This window comes from Brachionichthys hirsutus, chromosome 7 (genome assembly GCF_040956055.1).
Source record: "Brachionichthys hirsutus isolate HB-005 chromosome 7, CSIRO-AGI_Bhir_v1, whole genome shotgun sequence".
Lineage (NCBI taxonomy): Eukaryota > Metazoa > Chordata > Actinopteri > Lophiiformes > Brachionichthyidae > Brachionichthys > Brachionichthys hirsutus.
The window spans coordinates 8739094-8763115 of record NC_090903.1 but is presented as its reverse complement, the minus strand read 5'-3'; the positions used below and the strand labels follow the sequence as shown (position 1 = coordinate 8763115).

General features: G+C 43.8%; 3 protein-coding genes across 3 annotated transcripts; all 3 read left to right on the top strand.

The window, feature by feature from the left end:
* The first annotated feature begins 280 nt into the window (after positions 1 to 280).
* Positions 281 to 5248, top strand: rgra (retinal G protein coupled receptor a). The gene is made up of 7 exons (XM_068741368.1): positions 281 to 359; positions 650 to 806; positions 1129 to 1250; positions 1500 to 1653; positions 1767 to 1884; positions 4076 to 4189; positions 4424 to 5248. Exons 1-7 carry the CDS (start codon positions 281 to 283, stop codon positions 4565 to 4567), a joined length of 888 nt encoding a protein of 295 aa, XP_068597469.1. The 3' UTR covers positions 4568 to 5248.
* A 5006-nt stretch (positions 5249 to 10254) lies between these two features.
* LOC137895652 (probable vesicular acetylcholine transporter-A) lies at positions 10255 to 12532 on the top strand. Its single transcript, XM_068741142.1, has one exon. The coding sequence runs from the start codon at positions 10255 to 10257 to the stop codon at positions 11812 to 11814; it is 1560 nt and encodes a 519-aa protein (XP_068597243.1). The 3' UTR covers positions 11815 to 12532.
* A 921-nt stretch (positions 12533 to 13453) lies between these two features.
* Positions 13454 to 19011, top strand: chata (choline O-acetyltransferase a). Its single transcript, XM_068741623.1, has 14 exons — positions 13454 to 13501; positions 13854 to 14045; positions 14327 to 14445; positions 14941 to 14994; positions 15142 to 15322; positions 16239 to 16416; positions 16498 to 16667; positions 17145 to 17245; positions 17358 to 17486; positions 17574 to 17696; positions 17777 to 17918; positions 18134 to 18196; positions 18291 to 18428; positions 18589 to 19011. The coding sequence occupies exons 1-14, from the start codon at positions 13454 to 13456 to the stop codon at positions 19009 to 19011; spliced, it is 2061 nt and encodes a 686-aa protein (XP_068597724.1).
* Positions 19012 to 24022: the final 5011 nt, after the last annotated feature.

Genomic DNA, 24022 nt, shown 5'->3' with positions numbered 1-24022 from the left:
TCGGTCACTGTTTGAGGGTTTTGATGTTGCGGTGAGCCAATACACGCATTAAAGGTTGTGCGTGTGTGCTTGTGTTCATTAAGGCATTCCTGTCCGGATTGGGGGCAACGGAGAGTGCAGGGGGGGGGGTTACATAATAAAGCGGGGACGCTTTTCTCGTGGAATGCCCCTTTAAAAGCCGTCTCCCCATGGCCAGCTCGAGGCGCATCGTGAAGGATCGAATCGAGAGGAGTGAAAAGTCTGTGCCAGCTGCACTTTGTTGGGTCCAGACGACTTCGGGATGGTCTCGTCTGACCCTCTGCCGGAGGGTTTCTCCGACTTCGATGTGTTCTCTCTGGGATCGTGTCTGCTGGTGGAGGGTGAGTGTTTTACTGTCTTTCTGCTGGATTTGAGCCAAGCGCTGCCTCGGCTATGAGGGCTGAGCCCCCCCCCCCCCGTTACACTAACCTGCAGCCGCACCTGGCGCCACCCTCAGGGGAAATGATTGGCAGCTTTACATTCACTTATAGTCTGGAAATAAATGAGAGAACGTGCTGGTTTAAAACGGTCTGATGACGGTAGGAACATTTGGAGATGCGTTCCGTGCTGCGCAATAAGCCTCGCCGTGCGCGCCGATGCCCCCCCTCACCATCACATTCCCCCTCTGAAGGTCTCCTGGGCTTCTGCTTAAATGCCGTAACTCTCGGCGCTTTCCTCAAAGTGAGAGAGCTGCGGACCCCCAGTAATTTCTTGGTGTTCAGCTTAGCGATGGCTGACATTGGCATCTGCCTGAACGCCACCGTCGCCGCTTTCTCCAGCTTCCTGAGGTGAGTGACGTCACAACCCCCCCCCCCCCCAATCAATAATCAATGTCGATGGTATGAACGTCTCTAAGCACGTAGCTGCTTGTGCTCTGCCTGTCTTTGATGTGAAGAATCGATTCAGGGAGAAACCATCAGGAGTGGAGGGAGACTAATCAATGAAATGCCGGCGCCTTCATAATGTGCGGATGTAATCTGGAGATAAGAGATGCTGCTGAGTCGGCATGATTTAGTGTTCAGTAAATGTTTGTTGAGCTGCAGGTATGTATTTACTCCGTGCACGTGTTCATTGAACTTTTCCATTGATTGCTTTTCCATCCGTCTCCAGGTTCTGGCCTTATGGCTCCGACGGATGCCAGACCCACGGCTTCCAAGGCTTCGCGACAGCGCTGGCCAGCATCCACTTCATAGCCGCCATAGCGTGGGACAGATACCATCAGTACTGCACCAGTAAGTACCCCCCCACCACCAAAGGGTGGTCAACTATAAAGTCGTCTCTATGACAACATTCGGCTATAATCAACAGCAGGAGAGACTGCAGTGCTTAATACATAGCTTTTACACCATCTTCAGCGCTCATTAAACTGGAATAAACATGTTGGAGGATGTTTTCATTGGCAGCGTTAAAGGCATGGAGATATCGCATTTGTGGAGATGATTTAAAAAACTAATGGTCGTCAGCAATGCTGTTCTTGTCAGGGACAAAGCTGCAGTGGAGCAGTGCCATCCCTCTGGCTGTGTTCATCTGGCTCTTCACTGCCTTCTGGTCTGCCATGCCCCTCGTTGGATGGGGAGAGTACGACTACGAGCCCCTCAGAACCTGCTGCACTCTGGACTACAGCAAGGGAGACAGGTAGGGTGCGCACACACACACACACACACACACACACATTCAACTTACTTCTTTAAATTTTCCATCTGCCAGTGGGATTTATTTTTGCCCAACCTTTAATTGTCTCTCGGCAGAAACTACGTGTCCTACTTGATCCCCATGAGCATCTTCAACATGGCCATCCAGGTGCTTGTTGTCATGTCCTCTTACCAGTCCATTGCACAGAAATTCAAGAAGACTGGAAACCCCAGAGTAAGTCAAAGTAGACGTTATGTACCGACTGCTGCAGCTCCTACTCCTCCTGGGCCACATTTATATCATGATTTTCTCATCTTTACCAACCACTAAGAGCGTGTTACGACACGACCCATCCGTCGTGCCATCCAGGTTCCACCTGGCCGACCAGCCCACACACAGATGTGTGTGTGTGAACCGGAGCGATTTGTACTTCAGTAAGCGTGTCCAAGGACATTACAATATGTTGGCTGCAGCCGTGCATTATTCCAGTATTGGACCTCCTGGTCCACAGTCACGCCAAACCCACAGGCTTATGCAGGGGTCCCCAAACTTTTTCCTGTGAGGGCCACATCACTTTTCCCTTCTCTGATGGAGGGCCAGGGTCAGTTTGTACAGGAAAGGTGTGATGATGGCAGGGGTGCCTAAACATTTAGGGGCCGAATGTGGAGGCAGGCTGTAGTTTAGGCTTCATCTCACCATCACAACTACACACAGTGACATGAATCGAGTGTCACACACGCAATGCCTCTCACACCCAAACTCAGTCTCTCTCCAGCACTATCACGAAGTGCAGAGGCGAAGAACGACTGGATCAATCAGCTGATCCAATACAGCTGCAGAGGAGCAAACAACAAACCTCAAATTCTTGTAAAAAACCCGAATGCTGCACACCTTGGTTTCGAACCCAGGATGTTCCAGCAGGGAGTCAAGCGCACTACCCACTACACCACCTAGATGTTACCCCATCAAACATTAGGATACATAGACAGTAGCATTGTTGACTTTAGACCAGAGGCACTGGTTTTGAATCCAGTACGACGTCACCTGGTCGGAGACACGCCCACTCCACATAACACAAAAGGAAAAAGCACAACATAACAACACAGCAACATAGCAACACAGAACAACATAACAACACGCTGTGGTCTGAAAATACCTCAAGTTTCCTCACCTATACGGTGGCGTAGTCGGTTGGGTTACCGGTCTACTGCTAGAGGAACTGCCTCCAGTTCCTCTAGCAGTAGACTGGGGGTGGAGCAGGGGCGGCAGGGTAGGCCTAGGGCCTTACCTGGGCGGAGTGAACTGGACCACTGGTCCACTCCACTCCGCTCAGGTGTGCCCTGAGCCTACCCTGTTGCCCCTGCTCCATCTCATTCCGGTAGTGGGATTCGATACCAGGGCCATTTTGCCCCCCTCTACAATGCTGCCAACTATGCCACCGTGGAGGTGAGGAAACTTGCCCTGTTATTACAAAGTAATTACTATGTAATAAGTTGATATTACAGAGCACCGGAACATTAACTTTCTGGCCATATGTGACCATCATTAAAATTGTCCCAAATAAAAGGGAGGCTACTCATGTTGTATGGAAAGGAAAATAAGTAAATTCTATTTTGGGTCTCTGGTATTGTTCAGGGGGCCAGGCCAAATGTGTAAATGGGCCGGATCCGGCCCGCGGGCCGTAGTTTTGGGACCCCTGGGCTTATGTTTTAATATCAGCAAGAAGTCGGCTTGATTCAATTGCTGAAATCCCCTTCATTTTACATATCAACACAAAGCTAGACGGGATGCACAATACTATTCCAATACTATGGAATTATGCAATTGAAATAAACTGACAATCGTGCCACATGTTTAACATGATGCAACATCCATGTCCGGTGCATTTCAAGTTTACTTTGTCATTCAAGCATATTTGTCCTCACGTGGTCCCTGGAACATAAAAAAAAGATGTGGCTGCAGCATATATAGGTCATTGCAACATGGTGAATTCCTATCGGGAATGCAGAGACGAGCTGGGTCACGAAGAAAAGGACATTGTATCTGTGGTCAGCTAGTTCAACAGCGGAGTTCCTCAGACTGAGACTCCGCATCAGACTGAACTGGGATAATAAAGAGGCAAGGATACTCTTATAACATGAATGTAAATGTAACTTTTGCAAGTCTAAAGCAGCCGATTGGATGAAAACAACTTTGGTATGTTTAGAATTTGACAATGAACGATCTTAACATAGATGCTGCTTTTCTTCCTGGCACATGATCCAAGGCGTGTGAGTAAAAAAAAAAAGACAAGAAAAAAGAAATCCTCATGACGCATGTCTCCTTCCCTAATTTTGGTCGATAAGTGAATAATCATTCTTGTAATTCCTTTCTTTGTGCATCCCTCCCACCCACCCTGACTATCACTATCTATTCCACTCTGTAGTTCAACCCCAACACTCCTCTTAGGGCTCTGCTGCTCTGCTGGGGCCCTTATGGAGTTCTGGCTTTCTACGCTGCTGTGGAGAACGCCACCTTGGTCTCACCTAAGCTGAGGATGGTAAGGACAGCCAGTGCACAATTCAATTATAATTTAAATATAATCATGTGTGTATATTTAAATGCGGCTCACGTAAGCTGCTCACAGTAAAACATGAGCCTTCCATACATAAACACAGCGGCTTTGCCGATAATTAATAACCTGGTCAAGCCTGAGGACTCGCTTTGGGAGGGCTGTGATGAGAATCGGCGATGCTTTCTCAGTACTAACAACTTCATTGTTCTGTCTCTGCAGATGGCTCCCATCCTGGCTAAGACCTCGCCCATCTTCAATGTCTTCCTGTACGCTTTGGGAAATGAGAACTACAGAGGAGGCATATGGCAATTCCTCACAGGGGAAAAGATTGACGTGTCACAAATTGATTACAAGTCCAAATAAATATAAGTTTAAACTTCAAAGCTAATGAAAAACAACTAATATTGAAAATATCCCCTTGAGAAGGACTGCTCAGTTGAACAACACAAAAAACATTAATTTGGCAATTTCTGCAATAAATACTTTGTTTTGAAGGGTTTCTTGGAAGATTGCGTAATTTAATTTATTCCACTGAGTGTGGGAAGACAAAGAAATGCTGGCGTTTATTTTTTGGATAGCATCAGCTGTTGACGTCAGGCTTCCACGTAGCATTACTTTCCCTATAGCCAAACTGAAGGACACCTCCGTCCGAGCTCGTCTAATTATCTTTTAAGAAGAAATGATGAAAGGCATCACCTAAAAGGTTGGATTTGTTGGATTCAGTGACTTTTAATGAGCTCTCCGGGACAATTTTGTTTCCTGTGAATGAAATGTGAAAGTGTGACGACCTTGTGCTCTGCAAGTGTGAGATTTTATGCATCCAGAATAGAACGGCACTAATCCTCTGAACAGAGAGGCCATTCTTTGATGCACAGCCCCTACGAAAAGTTAGAGATTAGTCTAGGGCTGTGGATTACTGGACGTGCTTCTCCTGTAGATTGGCTCGTGAAATAAAGACAGAAATGTGCACGTCATAGTTTTGTGACTGTGTCATAGCTGTTTCTGGCAGGAGGCCACAGTGTGCATTTGTTTTTTCATCAGCTTTGCTTGCTTTACAAATCAAACATATTCAGGTGCGTAGATTTCATCGAGGGATTATGTCTGGTAAGCCAGTAAAAAAATGCATATGAGCTTTATGAGAGGATTAGCCAACAACATGACTACAAGTGCAGGAGAAAGAAGAAGGTCTATGAATCAACATTTAAGAATAAAACCAAATGGTTGCTCTGACTGGAATTTTGTTGCAACAAAAATCAACAACAGATTTAAGATTGTGTGTTCAGCCTGAAGTGGGGGAATTGACTTTGTCAAACTGAAATGTGGAAAATCAGTTGATTCTTGAGATTTTAAAAAACAGCAACAACAACATTTGGTTAACTTGTGACATCATGCTCCAGATTGACCTCAGGATGCAAAAATAGCACAAGCTGTCAGTGTGCTGCTACAGATCCACACACTTTACTCAATTGGTGATGTTGACTGAGAGGAAGCTGGTTATACAACCCTGAGCCCATAAGAATGCACACACATTGAACATAGAGAAGACACACTGTTTGTGCACAGATCGGTTTAAATGAACAAAACCATATGTAACATTATTGTACACACATTCAAGCTTAAGACCGCAATTAAACACACAACTGACATTTTGCTTCAATGCAATCTGCTGCAGAAGCTCGATCCAGCGAATGTTGTATCAAGAGGCAAGTTTGTAATGGATTGAGCTACGTGTGCATGTGGAAGTCTCGCCTTTTTGGTAGATTGACTCATGTGAAAGAGAGTACCGGCACCTTTTATGAGCAACGAAAAGCAGTGAATAAAATTAATCAACTGCTCATGAAATGTCATCAATCACCTTTTGAAATTTACAACGAACTATATTTCACACTTTCGTATGGAAAAAATCAATATTGTTTGTCATCCACCCAAACACGCTCTGCCTCAGGGAAGATAAGATAAAAAGCTCCGTTGACCGCTGTATGTTTAAAACAATATATACTTTCCTAGCTGTCCTCACCTTACACGGTCGTGTCTTCCTCGTTAGTATAGTTGACAGTATCTCCGCCTGTCACGCGTAAGACCGGGGTTCGGTTCCCCGACGGGGAGATGTTCTTTGGCTGTTGGGGAGTTTGATCCATCCCAACGTCACTCACCTTTTGCTCAAGTCACAGAACAATCGACGTTCCTTTAGTCACACTTACTCATTTTACTCTGTCGTCATCCATGCTTGTGTCCATCACCGACAGTCAACGGCGATAAAAATAAAAAAATAAGAAAAACTTTAAAATCAATCAACTGCTCATGAAATGTCATTGATCACAAGTCTACACTCTTCAAATTTACAACCATCTATATTTCCGACTTTTGGCTGAGAAAACAAAGAAGCTCCATCAAAAACAATCTCGTTGGCGGGGGTAACAAATCCGTTGACATGCTCCTAGATGAGGAATTGACTCCGCTATAAGACAAACAACGCAAATGTAAACCTATTTTCAGGAAAATCTCGATAAAATCCGCAATCCGGACCCGATAGATAAAATTCAGTGGTAAAGTATCGGTGTCCCCACCATGTGAAGGGATCAGCTCTGAGCCCCTTTTTGTTTGCCGTGGTGATGGATAGACTCTTTGGAATATGATGTTTGCAGATGACATTGTGATCTGCAGGGAGCAGGTAGAGGAGAATTTAGAGTGGACATATAACTTTGTGTTTTTTGTGGTCCAACAGGGTTACGTTTTTGTGCATTCGGCAGGAGAAGCTTGGGATTTTATTTGGCTGTTAGAACGTAATACTATGGCAATTGCACAAGATTAAGTGGTCATCTAGAATGTCCTGAGCTATTTTTGAATCAGCTCAGAGAAAAGGCACAGGAGTAAAGCAGCAAAATAATGTTTATCCTCTCACCCAACCAATCCAGGTATGAGGACAGTTGACAAAAACCCTGATTTGTTGTCTCTTGTCTCAACAAAAAAACATTGCCTGCATTAAAATAAGCAATGTATGTTCGTGTTTACATTGCTATGTGAGTGCACGCACGTTTGTGCGTGTGCGTGTGCCTGTGTGTGTCAGAGAAAGAGAGCGAGCGAGCGCACCACCACCTCTCGGGCGCAGAGCTCCGGCCTTCATGACTCGTCATAAGCTTTCCTGCTCCAGAATGTTCACTGTGGGGAATAGATGTGATTATCGAAGCTGCTGTGTTCCTGACGTGATGTAACATGCCATCTAAAAATAAAACAGAAGCATTTTCAGAACCCGTTTGGCCACATTCTTAACACACATTGCCTAGCTTTGTCCACATCAAAAATCCGAGCTCCAGAGGGAAATTATTTTTCTGATTTATTTCAATGACACTGGAAGTAATCTTTGAATCTGTTTTAGATTCAAAGCTGAACTCATTGCACTCATGTCAAGATCTCTCCGGTAACATTCATTTACAACTCAACTGCCTGGAGAAATACAATCATTTTATACGTTTATTCCTTGCAGTAACCTAAAATGAGAAATTAATATTAAGATTAGGACGTCACGTGACCCAAAGCTCTTTCTCCTTGCTTCTCTGATTCAGCTCAGGAGAGATGACCACTGCTCTGGTTGGGCATCTCCACGTAATGTAAATGACAAACCGAAACAACATCCTGGTAAACACACAGACTGTGTGTGTTCTATCGTCGAGACCTCAGAAAACACACACATGCTAATCAAACCAAGCTTTATACCAGGCATGGGCAAACCCAGGCCCGGGGGCCATATGCGGCCCGTTGGTCTTTTTAATCCGGCCCGCCAAACTTGTCCAAATTATATAATTAAATAAAATTGTATTATGATTAAACCTCATTCATTTGACCTTTTCCCTGTAATGCTACCTGTAAAAGGCCAAATCCTTTCATGCAATAGCTTTCATGTGTCATTTATACTAGCTCACACAAATACTCCATCCATCTGTTTCTGGCCCGGCCCATCTGTCAAATTTTAGAACCTATTGTGGCCCGCAAGTCAAAAAGTTTGCCCACCCCTGCTTTATACTGTATACTTACAATGAAATCTGGTCTGATGAGAATTTTCAGTGAGAAAATATGCCTGGATTGTTGATTTGATTTGATTTTGTGACTGGTGTTTTCGTAACTGTCTTGTATCTTGACTCTTCAGCCTGCGACTGAACAATCAGTTAAGGTTGATATATGAAGTAAGATGGATTGATAAAGTCAAAAGATCTTTGTTACAAGCATGAAAAGTTGGAAATGAGAAAAATGCAGATTAGAGCTTATTCCAGAGAACATGTATGAAAAGGTGGTGACATCTACTGGCTGAACGCTGACATGAAGATGGATGACGGAAAGCAAGTAAATAAACAAAATACAAAAATACACAAATGAAATGTCAACACAAACAATTTATTTGTAAAAGTTTAATTCATTCATCCATCCATCAATATCTTAACTCGTTCCGCTTTAATTTTATTCACAGCAGCATCCATCTTTAAAGCGCCTTCGTTTAAAAACCGAATCGGTAGATTATTTTAGATTTAAGACAGAATAAAATATATAATATAGTGTCATGCAGGGTGGATTTTTCAGGCGGTCCTTGATGAGTTCCTTCTCCCCCCGCTAGATGTCAATACTGCTCCGTCTTGTTTCAGATTTGATGATGATAGTTTGTCTTTTCCTACAGAAACGGACAAGTCATCCATTATGTTTAGAACGATCTTAAAATAAATACAGGCAGCTAAAGAAAAAAAGACAAACAAAAATATTTGCAGATGTCCCTGGTGTAAATATATTTACTGCTAGAAAGAACACCCTAAAAGATAGACGACTCAACGTATTTTATACATCATAAGTAAATAATAAACACATAATTTGTATCATCAAATTACTCCTTTGTGCAGTAAATGTTGTCGATGGCTGCTATAGCGTTTCTGGAACGATAGATGGCGGTGTTGAGCTTTTTTAAACCCATCGCTCGTGGTAAATTGATGGAAAGCAGAACGAACAGCGAGTAGTTTTCTTAAAACGTGCTGGTAGAAGCAAATCTCAACTGCATAGCAAATTTTAGTCTAAACTTTGTGACGACAAATATTTTCTCCAGAAACAATCAAATTTAATTTAGACCACACCTTGATTGTGAGAAAATATTATCATTACGCATAAACGTGATTTACGTTTTAGATTCTAGACGTTATCTTAAACTGGACATCAGCTCCACGTGACGTCCAATAACTTAAAGGTTAAATTATTCACTTCAACATCCGCATATTCTGTGAAGCTGTCCACTCGGGTGTGGTTCTGAAGGAGTTTGGTTCGGAAGTGGTCTGCACGCAAGCTTTCCAGTGTGGTCATCTGAAGTTTAACAATCACCTCACCGAGAGTTTTTATACAATAGTTTATGTCTAACGTCTAAATAAGCACATTGCGCCTTACTTTAATTCAGAATTAAGGAAGTGAGACGTAACTTGCAGCGCGCAACCTCGTGCGCGTCTCCAAGCTGCTGAGCTGACAGCAGTGCGTAAAATACCTTCCGGAGAACAGTGCGTCACAGTCGTCGGCGAAAATGGGAGGGGGAAAGGGAAGGGGACACCTACTGGAGTCAACAAACTGCAGTATGTCCTCCTCCTTCCACGGTCCGGGTGGCGCGACGTGATGTCTCATAGCGCTCAGTGACCGGATACAGATGGGAGCTGCGGGGGCGCAGCAGGCGGACCGTCGTTAAACAGCGACTGCGCTGATTGCGCGCTGAAGGTGAAATCCACAGTCCGGGACCAGCGCGTCACCGGAATGACGGGACACGAAACGATGAAGCAACTCGAGACGCAGGGGATAAAACCATTTCCAAATGACGCGCGGGCAATGACAGACGGCGAAAGGTACAGAGAAGAGTAAAGCGGAGAAAAGTTATCCGGTTCGCGAGAGGGGCTCCCGGTGTTGGAAAAGACAACGACGTAAAAAAAAAAAAAACCAGCCAGATGTTCCACGCGTGCGTAACTCGATAAGCAACATCAGCCGGAAGCCGATTTTCTTCCTCAAGCGACGAACCAGGACAAAAAAAAAGGAGAACGATGGAGCCGGAGGGAACCACGGAGTCTCACGCCCCGAACTTGGCTCAATCTGCAGCCTCCAAACTGTCCCGGATGGGGGCAAGAACTAAACAACTGGGCGATGTCATGCAGGAGCCGACCCGCCACAAGCGGATTATCCTAGTCATAGTGTGTACCGCACTTTTGTTAGACAACATGCTGTACATGGTAATCGTGCCAATCATACCCGACTACCTGGAGGGGCTGCAGAAGCAAGCGGATCGCACCCAGGCGGCCGCCCCGCACGACAACTTCACCAACGGCACCGTCCACAGAGCAGCCGAGCGGAACTTCGACCTGCAGATCGGCATTCTGTTCGCCTCCAAAGCCATCCTGCAGCTGCTGGTCAACCCGCTGAGCGGCACGTTCATCGACCGGGTCGGGTACGACATCCCGCTCTTCATCGGTCTCAACGTGATGTTTCTCTCCACCCTGATCTTTGCCTTTGCCGAAAGCTACGCCACCCTGTTCCTGGCGCGCAGCATGCAGGGCCTCGGCTCGGCTTTCGCCGACACCGCTGGGATCGCCATGATCGCCGACAAGTACACGGTGGAGGCGGAGAGGAGCAAAGCGCTGGGCATCGCCTTGGCGTTCATCTCTTTCGGGTGCCTCGTGGCGCCCCCGTTTGGGGGGATCCTCTACCAGTTCGCAGGGAGGCGGGTGCCCTTCCTGATTTTGGCCTGCGTCTGCCTCACTGACGGCATTCTGTGTCTGGTGATCCTCAAACCCTTCTCCAACCGAGAGCGAGAAAACATGCCGGTGGGCACCCCCATCCACAGACTGATGATTGACCCCTACATCGCCGTGGTGGCTGGCGCGCTGACCATCTGTAACATCCCCCTGGCCTTCCTGGAGCCCACGATCGCCAGGTGGATGGAGGAGACGATGCACGCCAGCCAGTGGGAGATTGGCATGACGTGGTTTCCCGCCTTCTTCCCTCATGTTTTAGGCGTGTATCTCACAGTGAAGTTAGCCGCCAAGTACCCCCACCTCCAGTGGTTTTACGGGGCGATAGGCATGGTGTTCATCGGGGCGAGCTCCTGCACGGTGCCCGCCTGTAAGAACTTTGGACAGCTCATGATCCCACTGTGCGGAATCTGCTTCGGCATTGCCTTCGTCGACACGGCGCTCCTGCCAACACTGGGCTTCCTGGTGGACGTGCGTTACGTGTCGGTGTATGGGAGCGTGTACGCCATCGCAGACATATCGTACTGCTTGGCCTACGCCATGGGGCCTGTGGTGGCTGGACAGATCGTGCACGACCTGGGGTTCGTTCAGCTCAATTTAGGAATGGGCCTCGCCAATGTGCTCTACGCGCCGGCGCTCCTCCTGCTGAAGAATGTAACGAAGCTGAAGCCTTCTTTCTCTGAGAGAAATATGCTGTTGGACGACGGTCCGACGGGACTGTATGACGCAATTAAGATGGAGCAAAGAGAGAAGAAGCGGAAGGGGCTGTGTACAACGCTCGATGAGAACGGCGTTGAGACATTTGCGCAACGGTCGTATTCAGAGGAAGAATCATCCGGAGGAGAGTATGCGTAAAAGTGCGCATAAAAGACCAGCGTAACTCAGTGTGAAACTAACAAAAGTGCCCGTGTGGATTTGTGTGCATCCCGTCCGATCGAATCAACCACATAACGCGTCCGGGCTGTGTAAAAACATTCATTATTTACTCCTGGTGACAATACCTGCGGGTATTTTACGATATAACTTCAAGCGTTTGCAGTGAAAAGATGCTCGCTGTCGTTCTGTTCATCCTAAAGCGAGATTATTGTGAAAGATTCGCAAAAGTTAAGTGTTTCCTCGTTAATAGTATTTATCATTCTGTGAGAAAGTGATTCATATCATATTCAGGGATGATGCGTTCGTGTGTTTTAACAAAAGAACAGACGTTAAATATATAAAAGCGTCTTTTAGTGTAATCCATGTAGGTTTATTCATTTTGCCAGAGTTGTGCCGCTAAACTTAATATGCAATGCTGTTTGTCAGCAGATGGACGCGAACTGAAATCTGCGTTTTGCTGGCTGTTTGTTTTGGATTTGGGATGATGTATGTCTGGAATGCCGAGCCTGTACAGACATGTATATTCATGTACATAATTAAAATAGTATTATATCAATGATATACTTTTTATTAGTAATATTATTTATTGCGGAGCGTTGCTTTCTAATTTTATTTTGAATGCCAGCAAACCGACATTAACACAATCATCAAGATGGTGCGTCCTTTTTGTTTATCTAGAAAGTATGAATTCGATTTTGATGCCAATTTTAGGATTTAAAAAACATTGTGGATTATTGATTATATAATCCATTATAGTAGATGATTTTCTGAATTTAAAAACATGGAATAAATTGTTTCCGAGGATGTTAAGGATTTTATTTTGGACAATCAACAATTTGTCAAAGCCCGGCCTTATCCGAATCTTTCCGTGTAGGTTAATAAATATAATAGCAATTAAATCAGTCCGATACGATGAGATAGAACTAACTTCTGTAATTTGTTGGGGGGGGGGGGGGTGCTCGTAATAAAAATAATCCGCAAAACAAAGGAAGAAAACCACAGAAAATAGGCAACAATTTTACAGCCAGACGCTCAGCCGCTGCCTAAATAAGGTAGGCTGAAGATGTGAAGAACCAAATAAACTTCTAGGCGAATAGCAGCACTTCTGGGAGGAGCTTGTCTGCCAGGAGGGAGAGGTACCACTCAGCATCTCTCCGGAGCCAGCGAGGGACTTGTGCTCTTGCCATGATGGGGATTGAAATATCCTCTAATTGATAAAGGATCAAAGCTAGTCCATTTAAAAAGAATTTTTCCAGAAATATATTTACGTCTTCATGGATGAATCCTGCTCAAGCCTGCGTTTTCTTACTGGTGAGTTAAACATTTTCATTATGTTTGATTGTTTGGTAGATTTATTTGGGAGTTTTTTTTTTCGTTGTCGTTGTTGTTGTTGTTGCAATAACAGCATATTAAACAATCTTAAATTTCTCCAAAGGAGCATTTATTTTTTATATATATATATATGACAGACAGGTAATTTCTGAATTGTGCGCTGCTTAAATAGAAATGCTCTTGGACTCTCCCAGTGACTGGCACACTGGAGATTGGTACGGATGTGATTTTATTTGTGGACACAGAGGGGATCAAACCTGCTTGACTGCTGCTGGACGCCGTCAACATGCCAGTGCTGAACCAAGAACCCGCCAAAGATTTAGGGGGCCGAGATGTAAATATATTTTATCTTACTTCAATCTATATGGATCTAATTCACAGAATTAACATGATTGAAATAATGTGTTACAATTAGGAGTGCCATATTAAAAATATATATATATTAATGAGACAAAAAGTGACTATTAGGATTTCATGGATCATTACCTCTCAACGGATTTATTAATACTTATTGATAGGCATTGCCATTATAATTAATATGATGTTATTCTGAGTCAGAAGGACAGTCTCTTATGGTTTGATATCTTGCAGATTTCAGAGGAGGCATAGAATTTATATGTTGAAGTAAATTTAGAGAAAACTTTGTGAAAGTAGTTTGCTGAGATTTCATCCCCCGCTCTGCTCAGGGTCTTCCGAAGTTGCCGCTGCCCGCCCTGAAAGACACACTGGACACTTACCTGAAGACTATAAAGCATCTACTTACAGAGGAACAGTTCAGCAAGACCCAAATTATAGTGAAGCAGTTTGGATCTCCTGGAGGAGTCGGAGAACTACTGCAGCGCAAACTCGAGGAGAGACGAGAGAATAAAGCAAACTGGGTAAATAAGATATTCAGGCTCAAATGTAAGTGTTTCAAATTCCAAATAAACATTTCTGAAGCAACATCAGGGGTGAATAACCGACAGCTTCATTCATTTTTAAATTCAAATTACTCAAACATATAGCATTAGAATGCAAGTTTACATAAACTTAGATTACATTTTTAAATAGTTATACAGAAATATTAAAGCCATCTGGGTCCTCGCAGCGAGTCTGTAATCCTTCAGAGAACTAGTAACAGACGCCCTTTAACTGGATGCCTTTGTTTCCTATAATGGAGGTGTATGACTACTGGCTGAATGACATGTACCTGAACAACAGACTGGCTCTGCCCATCAACTCGAGTCCTGCCATGGTCTTCCCACAGCAGAATTTCAGGGCTCCCATCGACTCTTTACGGTAGGAGAAGCTCCGCCGCTCACTCATAAGAGGATCCGCTCACGTGATACTGAAGGACGCAGCAAGTCAAGCCTACGATGCTTACCTGTGTTTGCGCATATATCAGATACAGCGTGGTGAAAGTTATCACCAGACAGGCAATTTCTGATTATTATAACACAAATGAGAATGAGAATGAGAATGGGATCCCTATGTTGCATAAAGTCAACTGCATTTGTAGAAAAGCTTTTGATAGACACATTTCAAGACTTTTCTACAAATCCAATAGATTGTATTCAACATAGAGATCTGAGGATCTCCACAGACAGATGTGTAAAGTATAAATTACTCACAGACTGACTTTCAAAGATTACAGGTAAATTAAGATGTTCCATCTATACACTGATTTATTGGGTCATTACTCAAAGACCTTAGGGGCTGAGAGGCCAAGCCACACTTGATAGGTAATGAATGTGTGTGTGTGTTGGTGAAGAAATGAAAGTTTTTCTTCCCTAGGTTTGCTGCACACTTAATTTCTGGAGTTTTGGAGTACAAGATGCTTCTTGAGTCGTAAGTCCATTGCACACCGAGAGCCCAAATCTGAGAAGAATTTCTCCATCTGAATGGTTCATGTGTAAATAAAAGGCCTGACAGTTGTGTGTGTGTGTGTGTGTGTGTGTGTGTGTGTGTGTGTGTGTGTGTGTGTGTTGTGTGTAGACATGCTTTGCCTGTGGACTACGCTCGGGGCCAACTGGCTGGGACTCCTCTGTGCATGGAGCAGTACTATCGCCTATTCTCTTCTTACCGCCTACCAGGGCTCGAGAGGGACACGCTCGTGGCCCAGGAGAGCAGCGTGATGCCAGAACCTGAACACATCATGGTGGCTTGTAAAAACCAGGTCAGACACAGTGACAAACATGTTCGTAGTCGCCTCAGACCAGAACAGCATCATCCCAAGGTCACCTTCAGTCATTTATTTATCTGCCTTCACCAGATCACGAGAAGGTTTAGAATGCCATGGATGAATTCCAGATTAATGAGCCCACAATGAACTCTGAGTTGTGTTTGCTGTACTGCTAGCAAGGCTCTGTGACCGCCGTGCTGAGTCGTCTCCTAATGAGTGATAGCAGCGACATCGCTGCTCCATGTCAAGTTGATTACCTGTAATATGTGTTTATAACACTATAATAAGCATCGTTTTGTTTAACTGTAGTAAAGATCCTTCTTCAGAAATTCTTATAGATTTCAGAAGCAATTCCATTTCATTGGTTTGATGTTGTAATGTTCGCAGATCTTAGCAGGGACAATTGTGACATTACTAAATAGAGGTCAGCTATGGACGGAAGCAAATAACAAAGGGGATTAAAATGATCTCGACTGACTAGAAAGCGTCAGCCAGTGTGCGGAACTTCCTTTGTGGTTGAACTAAAATGTGCTTTTCTGTAGTTTACGCAACTAATGATCGAGAGGTTATTGCCAATATTGTAGTTTTCTCACTTTTAGCTTCACTTCCATCTAAAGTGATGAAAAACATCTGACTGATCTGACTTGCTACGGCATCTTTGACCGTGTGATCAATCACGATTCTAACCTTGCTGGACTTTTGTTGTAGCGATATTTGTTTAAAATATCAGCACTTATTCTCACTTTTGGTGAGCAAGATAGCACAATAACTGATAAAAGTGACAGTCAAATGTTCTCTTGTGTTTATAACACAGTAATAAGAGCTTCAGCCTGCGGTAGATTTCCTACTAAAGATGAAAACACAACCTCAGGGGCACTGAAGCCTGTTTCCAATCTGAACTTCTGTACAGTTCTTTGTGCTGGATGTAGTGATCAACTTCCGCCGACTCAACGAGAGAGACCTGCTGACACAACTGACTAAGATCGCCAGGATGGCTGACAGTGAAGAGGAGCAGCTCCCACCCGTTGGACTTCTCACGTCAGATGGGCGAACCGAGTGGGCAAACTCTCGCAGCGTCCTGATGAGAGGTACGATTTGTAGTCAGGTGGATCCGTTTAGTCCGCCGTTCGCATCTGGCTGACTTTTCCTTAAACGTATTAATCCTCCAGAGTCTACAAACCGGGATTCACTGGACATGATTGAGCGTTGTCTGTGTCTGGTCTGCCTCGATGAACCCAGCGGGCCTCAAATAAGCGACACCACACGTGCCATGTTCATGCTACATGGTGGAGGACTAGGCAAGAACGGGGGCAACCGCTGGTACGACAAGCCCATGCAGGTCAGGAACCGAACTTGGCCAGAGTGGCTACTTCAGTGTTTTCCTTGTCCAGCATGAAAGAAATGTAGTTTAGTGATGGAAAACCATCCCAAAATAAAGAACAAAATTACTGCACTAATTACAGTAGAACTGAGCAAATTCATCTCAGAGTGCCTGTGAATGTAATTATCCAAAGCCATGACAAATTAAGAATTCATGGAATAACAGAGTGGAGGGAGGTTTCCACAGAATCGCATGTCTGATGTCATTAATGAGAAACATGATGGAGTTGTTTGATAAAGGCTATTTAAATGGCTCAAATGACTAATATTCATTACCGAGAGAATTATTCTAATCGCCTTTTTTTTTTTTTTTCCCCCGAGCAATATGAGTGAAATACATCTGAAGGAAGTTAAAATAAGTGCCTAATGAGGTGAAATTAATCCAGAGACAATCCAGTGAGAAAATCCCATTTAAAAAATAGCGTGACCATGTCAGTTTGTCATAGGAGCCGATGGCTGCTGCGGAGTCGTGTGTGAACACTCGCCGTTTGAGGGAATCGTCCTTGTGCAGTGTACAGAGTATCTCCTCAAATACATGTAAGGCATTGTCTCTCAGAAAATAAAAGAGTGTGTGTTTGTTTGTGTGTGTGAAGCATGTTGGACGAGTCCATAAGACTAACGGAATGCTACCGTTTTCCCGTACGAACAGGATTGGCAGCCCTTCTAAGCTGGTCAGGGCTGCAAGTGTGAGCGAGTTGCCAGCGCCACGAAGACTCCGTTGGAAATGTACCCCAGAGATCCAGAAACTCATTTCTAATTCTTCCGACAAACTACAGAGGTTTGTCGTTTTTTTTTCTTCGTCTGTAGATTTGTTTTTGTTTTTAAACCATTCATCATACAGCAGAAGTTAATATTTTCTCCTCAGGCTGGTCAAAAATCTGGACATGAATGTGCACAAATTTAACGACTATGGGAAAGAGTTCATCAAGGAGCAGAAAATGAGTCCTGATGCTTACATCCAGGTTTCCCTCCAGTTAGCCTACTACCGGTAAGAAAAAGCGCAACATCCTCTCACGACCCGAGCCGCAGCTCCGAGCTAGCGGGCGCTCTCTTTGTGCGTTGCACTAGATGCCACGGCAGACCGGTGGCAACCTATGAAAGTGCTTCCATAAGGCGCTTTCAGGAAGGGCGAGTGGACAACATCCGTTCAGCCACGCCAGAAGCCTTGGCCTTCGTCAGAGCAATGACTGATGGGAAACTGAGCACCAGTGTGAGCTTTTAGACCAATCAAAAACAAATGACTCGCCTATGCTTATTCAGTTTGAATAATGACGTTGTTGGTTGGATTCTTTTCTTTTCTTTACTTGACAGTCTGTAATAATCTATTTCATCATAAAAAAGACACACACAAAAAAATCTGCTGACTGTAATTAAAGGGATTTATTTCACTGGTATTGATTTTGCATTGTTTGTTTGTTTCTCCAGGATACAGAAAAGATGGAGATGCTACAAGGAGCCATAGCAGCACAGACAGAGTTCACTATTACGGTCAGTGTCACTCTAACCTCATTCATGTTTGTATTCGACATTGATTTTGCTTCTCAGAGTAAATACACAAGTGTGTTTTCATTCTTCTTTGCAGGCTATTACAGGGACGGCAATAGACAATCACTTGCTTGGACTGCGTGAAATTGCACGGGAGCTGAGGATCGATCAACCAGAAATATTCAAAGATGAGGCTTATGTCATCAGTAATCACTTCATCCTTTCTACAAGTCAGGTATAGTTATCAAAAGAGAATTAATTCTCAATTGACTTACCTGGTTAAATAAATACAAATTCAGTCTAACACTTTCTCTCAGCCTACAGCAGTATTTGAACACACTAGTAAAAGTGTCAGTACCGGTACTTTAGCACTGAAGGATTCACTCTTTCCTCAGGTTCCGACTACTGTTGAGATGTTCTGCTGCTACGGACCAGTGGTCCCAAATGGATATGGAGCGTGTTACAATCCTCAGTCAGACCACATTATCTTCTCTGTGTCCAGTTTCCGCGAGAGCCCCGAGACACGCTCTGCAGAATTTGTCACGTCTCTGGCGCAGGGACTCCTGGACATGAGGGAGTTGTGCAATAAATGTAACTCCAGGTCCAATATGAATACACGAAGACGCACTAAGACAATGGAGACACACACGCAAACAGACACAAAGTGGCAGAACAAAACACCGCAGGGACCGTTTGACCAGAACAAGAGTCAGAAAGCACCACCACAGGTTCTGATAAAGACACCAGACCAGGCTAAAATGGAGGCGCAGACTCAGACGCCATCACAGGAAGAGGCTCAGGCTTCAAAAAAGCATTAGTAAACCATAGAAACACAAATAAATATATTCAAAGAGTGGTTGTGAATCTGAGTTTATGTGTTGCAACAAACTATAGAACGTAACTGTGACATAAAATGTAGCGCAAAGCCATTTTGTTTTTTTATTGTAAACTGTATCAAGTGTCAAAAGAAAATACTGGGTGGTAATAAAGATGATTTCTGTCGCTAAAAAATATTAAATATATTCAAATGTCTGTCAAAAATAGATAACGCAGGAAAAAAGTCAAGCCAAATTTTAGGTTTTGATTTATATTATTTTGCACTGAATTGAGACAAATCAGCCAAAGAGAGGATAAATATTTAACTTTTAGGCAAGTGGGAATATACTGTATATTTATCCTCCCATTTTCATTTCTCTTTTCGTCCATGAAAGCTGTCAGGGAGCTTCGAGATGTCGGTGAGTTATGATAAATGAATGATGGGCTCCTTACCCGTCGCATGCTGCTATGTAATAACTTTCTGTAGATTGTTCAAGACTAGAATCTTCATTGCAGTTTCATTGTATGTTGTGAATAACGAGCCTTGTGTTCTTAAAGCTTCTGTAACTTTTATCAGATCATTAGGAGTGCTGTTCAGACGCTAATGGCCTCCATATTGTGTGTTAAGAGGTTGGCCACATTTTAAAGGATGTACTTATGATTTATCACAGAATGCTGTGTATTTGTGAGTCTGTAAGTAAAATATTAAAATTATGTTGTTTATTTTTGTAAGCTATAAAACACAGGGTTGAAATGTAAAAAAACCCAAAACAATCATATTAATATATAATAACCAGAGAATATCACTGTGCTTATGAATGTACTGAAATACTATTGGAGATTAAAATGATCTTATCTCAAATGAATGGTCATGTTCCTTTTGCTGTTTACAGAAATATGGTACCTGATGTTATTAAAAAAAACAGATCGCTTTATGAAAAATGTCACCTTACTTACTTGCATTTCTGCAGATCAGTGTGAGCAAGAATGTAAGAGAAATGTCAATTTGCTCAAAAACTATCAGCGTAAACATGTCACTGTTTACCAAAACGCTAAAATGAAGGAATGTTGACATATCATTAGACATTATTTGCATTAATATAATCACTATTATGATGGTGTGGGTTATATTATAGTATCTCGATATCAGGTATAGAGCCAGACTTGTAAACCAGCTTCTTGACTTAATAAATTCTGTGTCATATATAAAATTAATTATAAGAGCTCCCGTATTGTGTAGAATTACTGCAGTAATTCAGAGTAAAACATGTTATTTTTTATTTAACGTAATGGGTTGTAATCACTTCATAGCCTGGCCATGGAGTATAATGAAATAATATATATTATTCATATTCAGAATATTTTATTAATCCCAAAAGGGAAATTGCTTTTTAAAAACATATGTTTATAAATGTAATATGGCGTTTCAGACGCAACAACCTATAATCAAAAGCAACCACCCTGGATTTCTGGTCAGCGTTCAGCAGAGGTCAAGCTGAACACCTGAGCTGTGTAACCGTATCCATGGTGACCACATCAAACAATGCCGCTGAACGCGCAGGTGACTATCTTCCACGGTGCTTATGAATCCAATGGAAGCGTAGAACACAGGACATTCCGCCTCCAGGGTCTCCAGGGTATGTTGTTGTTGTTGTTGTTGTTGTTGTTGTCACGCTGCCACATCCAGATACCTGCGTGTTGTGTGCGTCTCGAAGTCAAACTTGCACCTTCCAACATGTCTGCGCTGCAGCCGCGCTGAGCGCGCGCGGAGCAAAGTGGAGCTCGTGGTCAGCGGGGAGCTCGTATTCAGCTGTAATATTCAACAGCTGCAGTTTGGTGGGTATGTGACGTCACTGTGACGTAGGTTCGAGGTTGTTCACAGTCTTCTCACCTGGTGTGCTTCCCCCCTGAAGGTGGAGATGGAAAACTGGACCCAGTGTGTGAAGAAGCTGTTACTGCCGTCGAGGCAGCTTCCTGAAGCTTTTCTTTGTGTTCAATTACCACGTTAAGAACTTATACAGTTTATACTCTCTGAAATATCAACATCATGTATGCTGACACTGGCTATGGATTATGGATTGTGAGGGCATACTTGTCATCATTGATTTAAAAAAATAAAATCTCAAAATGCTTAAAATCATAAGGAAAGTATCAGGATCATTTCACAGGGCCGCTCTTAGCACAGTGATGATGATGACTACTGCTTCTGTTCAACACCGGGGGGGATTCTAATGTGACAGCAAAGTGTCAATACTACTCTCCAAGCATCCAAAGCCTCGCTGTGTTCACGTGTGTGTGTGTGGATCCCTCGGCCTCCGAAGGGGGAGCTGAGCCTTATGTGCTAAGTAGAAAGCATGGCTGTATGTCTCCGTGCCAGCTGGCACACGTCTCCCGGTGAAGTGAAGTGTGACGATAAACACAGACTCCTTCAGCGGCCGAAGCGAACGCGGGCACTAAACGTACTGATGTGTTAAATTCAGAACGGTCTTCATACTTTTGATTTGCATTCATTGTTCAGGAAAACAATCAGTGTGTGAGCATCCAAGAGTTTCTGCTATTCATCTACAAAAAACAAAAAAAAGAAGTGGAAATTATAAATATTTAAACTGCTAATATTCAATAACACTGATTGGGACAAATCTTGGCATTACTGTGTGAATACGGTAATAAATGATTTAAAAGAAGCCTATCCTGCTTTAACAGAAAGATTTCATGTTAAGAGTCGCAGAAGTTCCAATAACCTGCGACGACATGAAACCCGATCCTCCAGACCAGGGGTCCCCAAACTTTTTCCTGTGAGGGCCACATCACTTTTCCCTTCTCTGATGGAGGGCCGGGGTCAGTTTGTACAGGAAAAGTGTGATGATGGCAGGGGTGCCTAAATATTTAGGGGCCGAATGTGGAGGCACGCCTTGGTTTGGACACAAGCCCTTCTAGCAGGGAGTCAAGTGCACTACCCACTACACCGCCTAGATGTCATCCCACCAAGCGTTAGGATAAATAGACAGTAGCATTGTTGACTTTAGACCAGAGGCACTGGTTTTGAATCCAGTACGACGTCACCTGGTCTGAAACACGCCCACTCCACATAACACAAAAGGAAAAAGCACAACATAACAACATAGCAACACACTGTGGTCTGAGATATCAACTTATTATTTGACAGGTACGACTTTAGTAATACCTCGAGTTTCCTCACCTATACGGTGGCGTGGTCGGTAGGGTTACCGACTCACAGCCGGAGGAACTGGGTTCGCATCCAGCTGTGGGGGTGGGGGTGGAGTAGGGGCGGCAGGGTAGGCCCAGGGCCTTGCCTGGGCGGAGTGAACTGGACCACTGGTCCACTCCACTCTGCTCAGGTGTGCCCTGAGCCTACCCTGTTGCCCCTGCTCCATCTCATTCCCGTAGTGGGATTCGATACCAGGGCCATTTTGCCCCCCTCTACAGTGCTGCCAACCATGCCACCGTGGAGGTGAGGAAACTTGCCCTGTTATTACAAAGTAATTACTATGTAATAAGTTGATATTACAGAGCACCGGAACATTAATTTCTGGCCGTATGTGACCATACGTCCCAAATAAAAGGGAGGCTACTCATGTAGTAGGGAAAGGAAAATAAGTAAATTCTATTTTGGGTCTCTGGTATTGTTCAGGCGGCCAGGCCAAATGTGGAAATGGGCCGGATCCGGCCCGGGGGCCGTAGTTTGGGGACCCCTGCTTAGGGGGATTGGGGCCTATTGACTGCGCAGGAATCTGGATAGCAACAATCCTTGTGTTTGAAGTATTTCTGTCAATATTAAGAAGCGAGGAGAAGGCTTGAAATCACAGGTCATTAATATCAGAATAGAATTCTTCTCATGTGGAACAACGTGCTTGTTGCGATGAGATTTGTGAGCAGGAATGATGAAGTGTTGTGGATCTCGCACACACAGCCTCTTCACAGCCAACGACTTGGAGGCTGTAAACGAGGACGCCTTCCTGGGCCTTCCTCACCTGGAGTATCTGTGAGTATATGTATGACACACAAACACACACAAAAAAAACTGGGAACATCAGCTTTTATCCTTTACCACCAATTTATTCAACACATATTTCAGGTTCATCGAAAACAACCAGATCAGGTCGATCTCTCCAAATGCTTTTCATGGACTGAAGACGTTGGTGCATCTGTAAGTAACAGCTGACAGCTGGATGATGCAATGTCTTAAGAATCTATTTTTAAGAAAAAAAACAGCAACATAAAAGTAGCTTAATGTTTCCTCAAACTCACAATAAAAATGTCTCAGGGGTGCTATTATGGGGGCCGATACCACATATCCTCATGTTACAGCATAACAACATTCACATTTAGGTTCTATGAAGACTGCACCTGAAATTCCAAGTTAAAAATGCAAACAGTGGAAAATGAGTTTGGAAAGGAGGGGAGGAATTCTCTCATCGCCACCGTGGAGGTGAGGAAACCTGCCCTGTTATTACAAAGTAATTACTATGTAATAAGTTGATATTACAGAACATTGGAACATGAACTTTCTGGCCGTATGTGACCATCATTAAAAATAAAAGGGAGGCTACTCATGTTGTATGGAAAGGAAAATAAGTAAATTTTATTTTGGGTCTCTGGTATTGTTCAGGGGGCCAGGCCAAATGTGGAAATGGGCCGGATCCGGCCCGCGGGCCGTAGTTTGGGGACCCCTGCTCCAGACAAAGGTGCCGAGAAGAATAAAATGATTAATGATGAAGAGTTCTGTGTGACGTGATCTCACTTGGCACACATTAGCTATCTTGGTCCTGTGTCTGGTGGTCATAGGTGCTACAGGTCACGAAAGACTGCATGCAATGATTTGACTCGACGTGTATTTGACATGTCTCCAAGTCACAGGTGAACAATTACCTATTCATGTGAAATAGTACAATAATGCTGATAATCAAAATTATGCCTGCCAAAAATGACATTAGATTAGATTGGATTGTCAGATTCACAGTTTGCAGCGTTAATAATGATTCTGATTCAAGT

Coding starts and splice junctions, on each gene's coding strand:
- rgra (XM_068741368.1), top strand. CDS start 281: ATGGTCTCGTCTGACCCTCTGCCGGAGGGTTTCTCCGACTTCGATGTG. Junction 360..649: donor ATCGTGTCTGCTGGTGGAGG/GTGAGTGTTTTA, acceptor CCCCCTCTGAAG/GTCTCCTGGGCTTCTGCTTA. Junction 4,190..4,423: donor TCTCACCTAAGCTGAGGATG/GTAAGGACAGCC, acceptor CTGTCTCTGCAG/ATGGCTCCCATCCTGGCTAA.
- LOC137895652 (XM_068741142.1), top strand. CDS start 10,255: ATGGAGCCGGAGGGAACCACGGAGTCTCACGCCCCGAACTTGGCTCAA.
- chata (XM_068741623.1), top strand. CDS start 13,454: ATGCCAGTGCTGAACCAAGAACCCGCCAAAGATTTAGGGGGCCGAGAT. Junction 13,502..13,853: donor AAGATTTAGGGGGCCGAGAT/GTAAATATATTT, acceptor CGCTCTGCTCAG/GGTCTTCCGAAGTTGCCGCT. Junction 17,919..18,133: donor ATGGGAAACTGAGCACCAGT/GTGAGCTTTTAG, acceptor TTGTTTCTCCAG/GATACAGAAAAGATGGAGAT.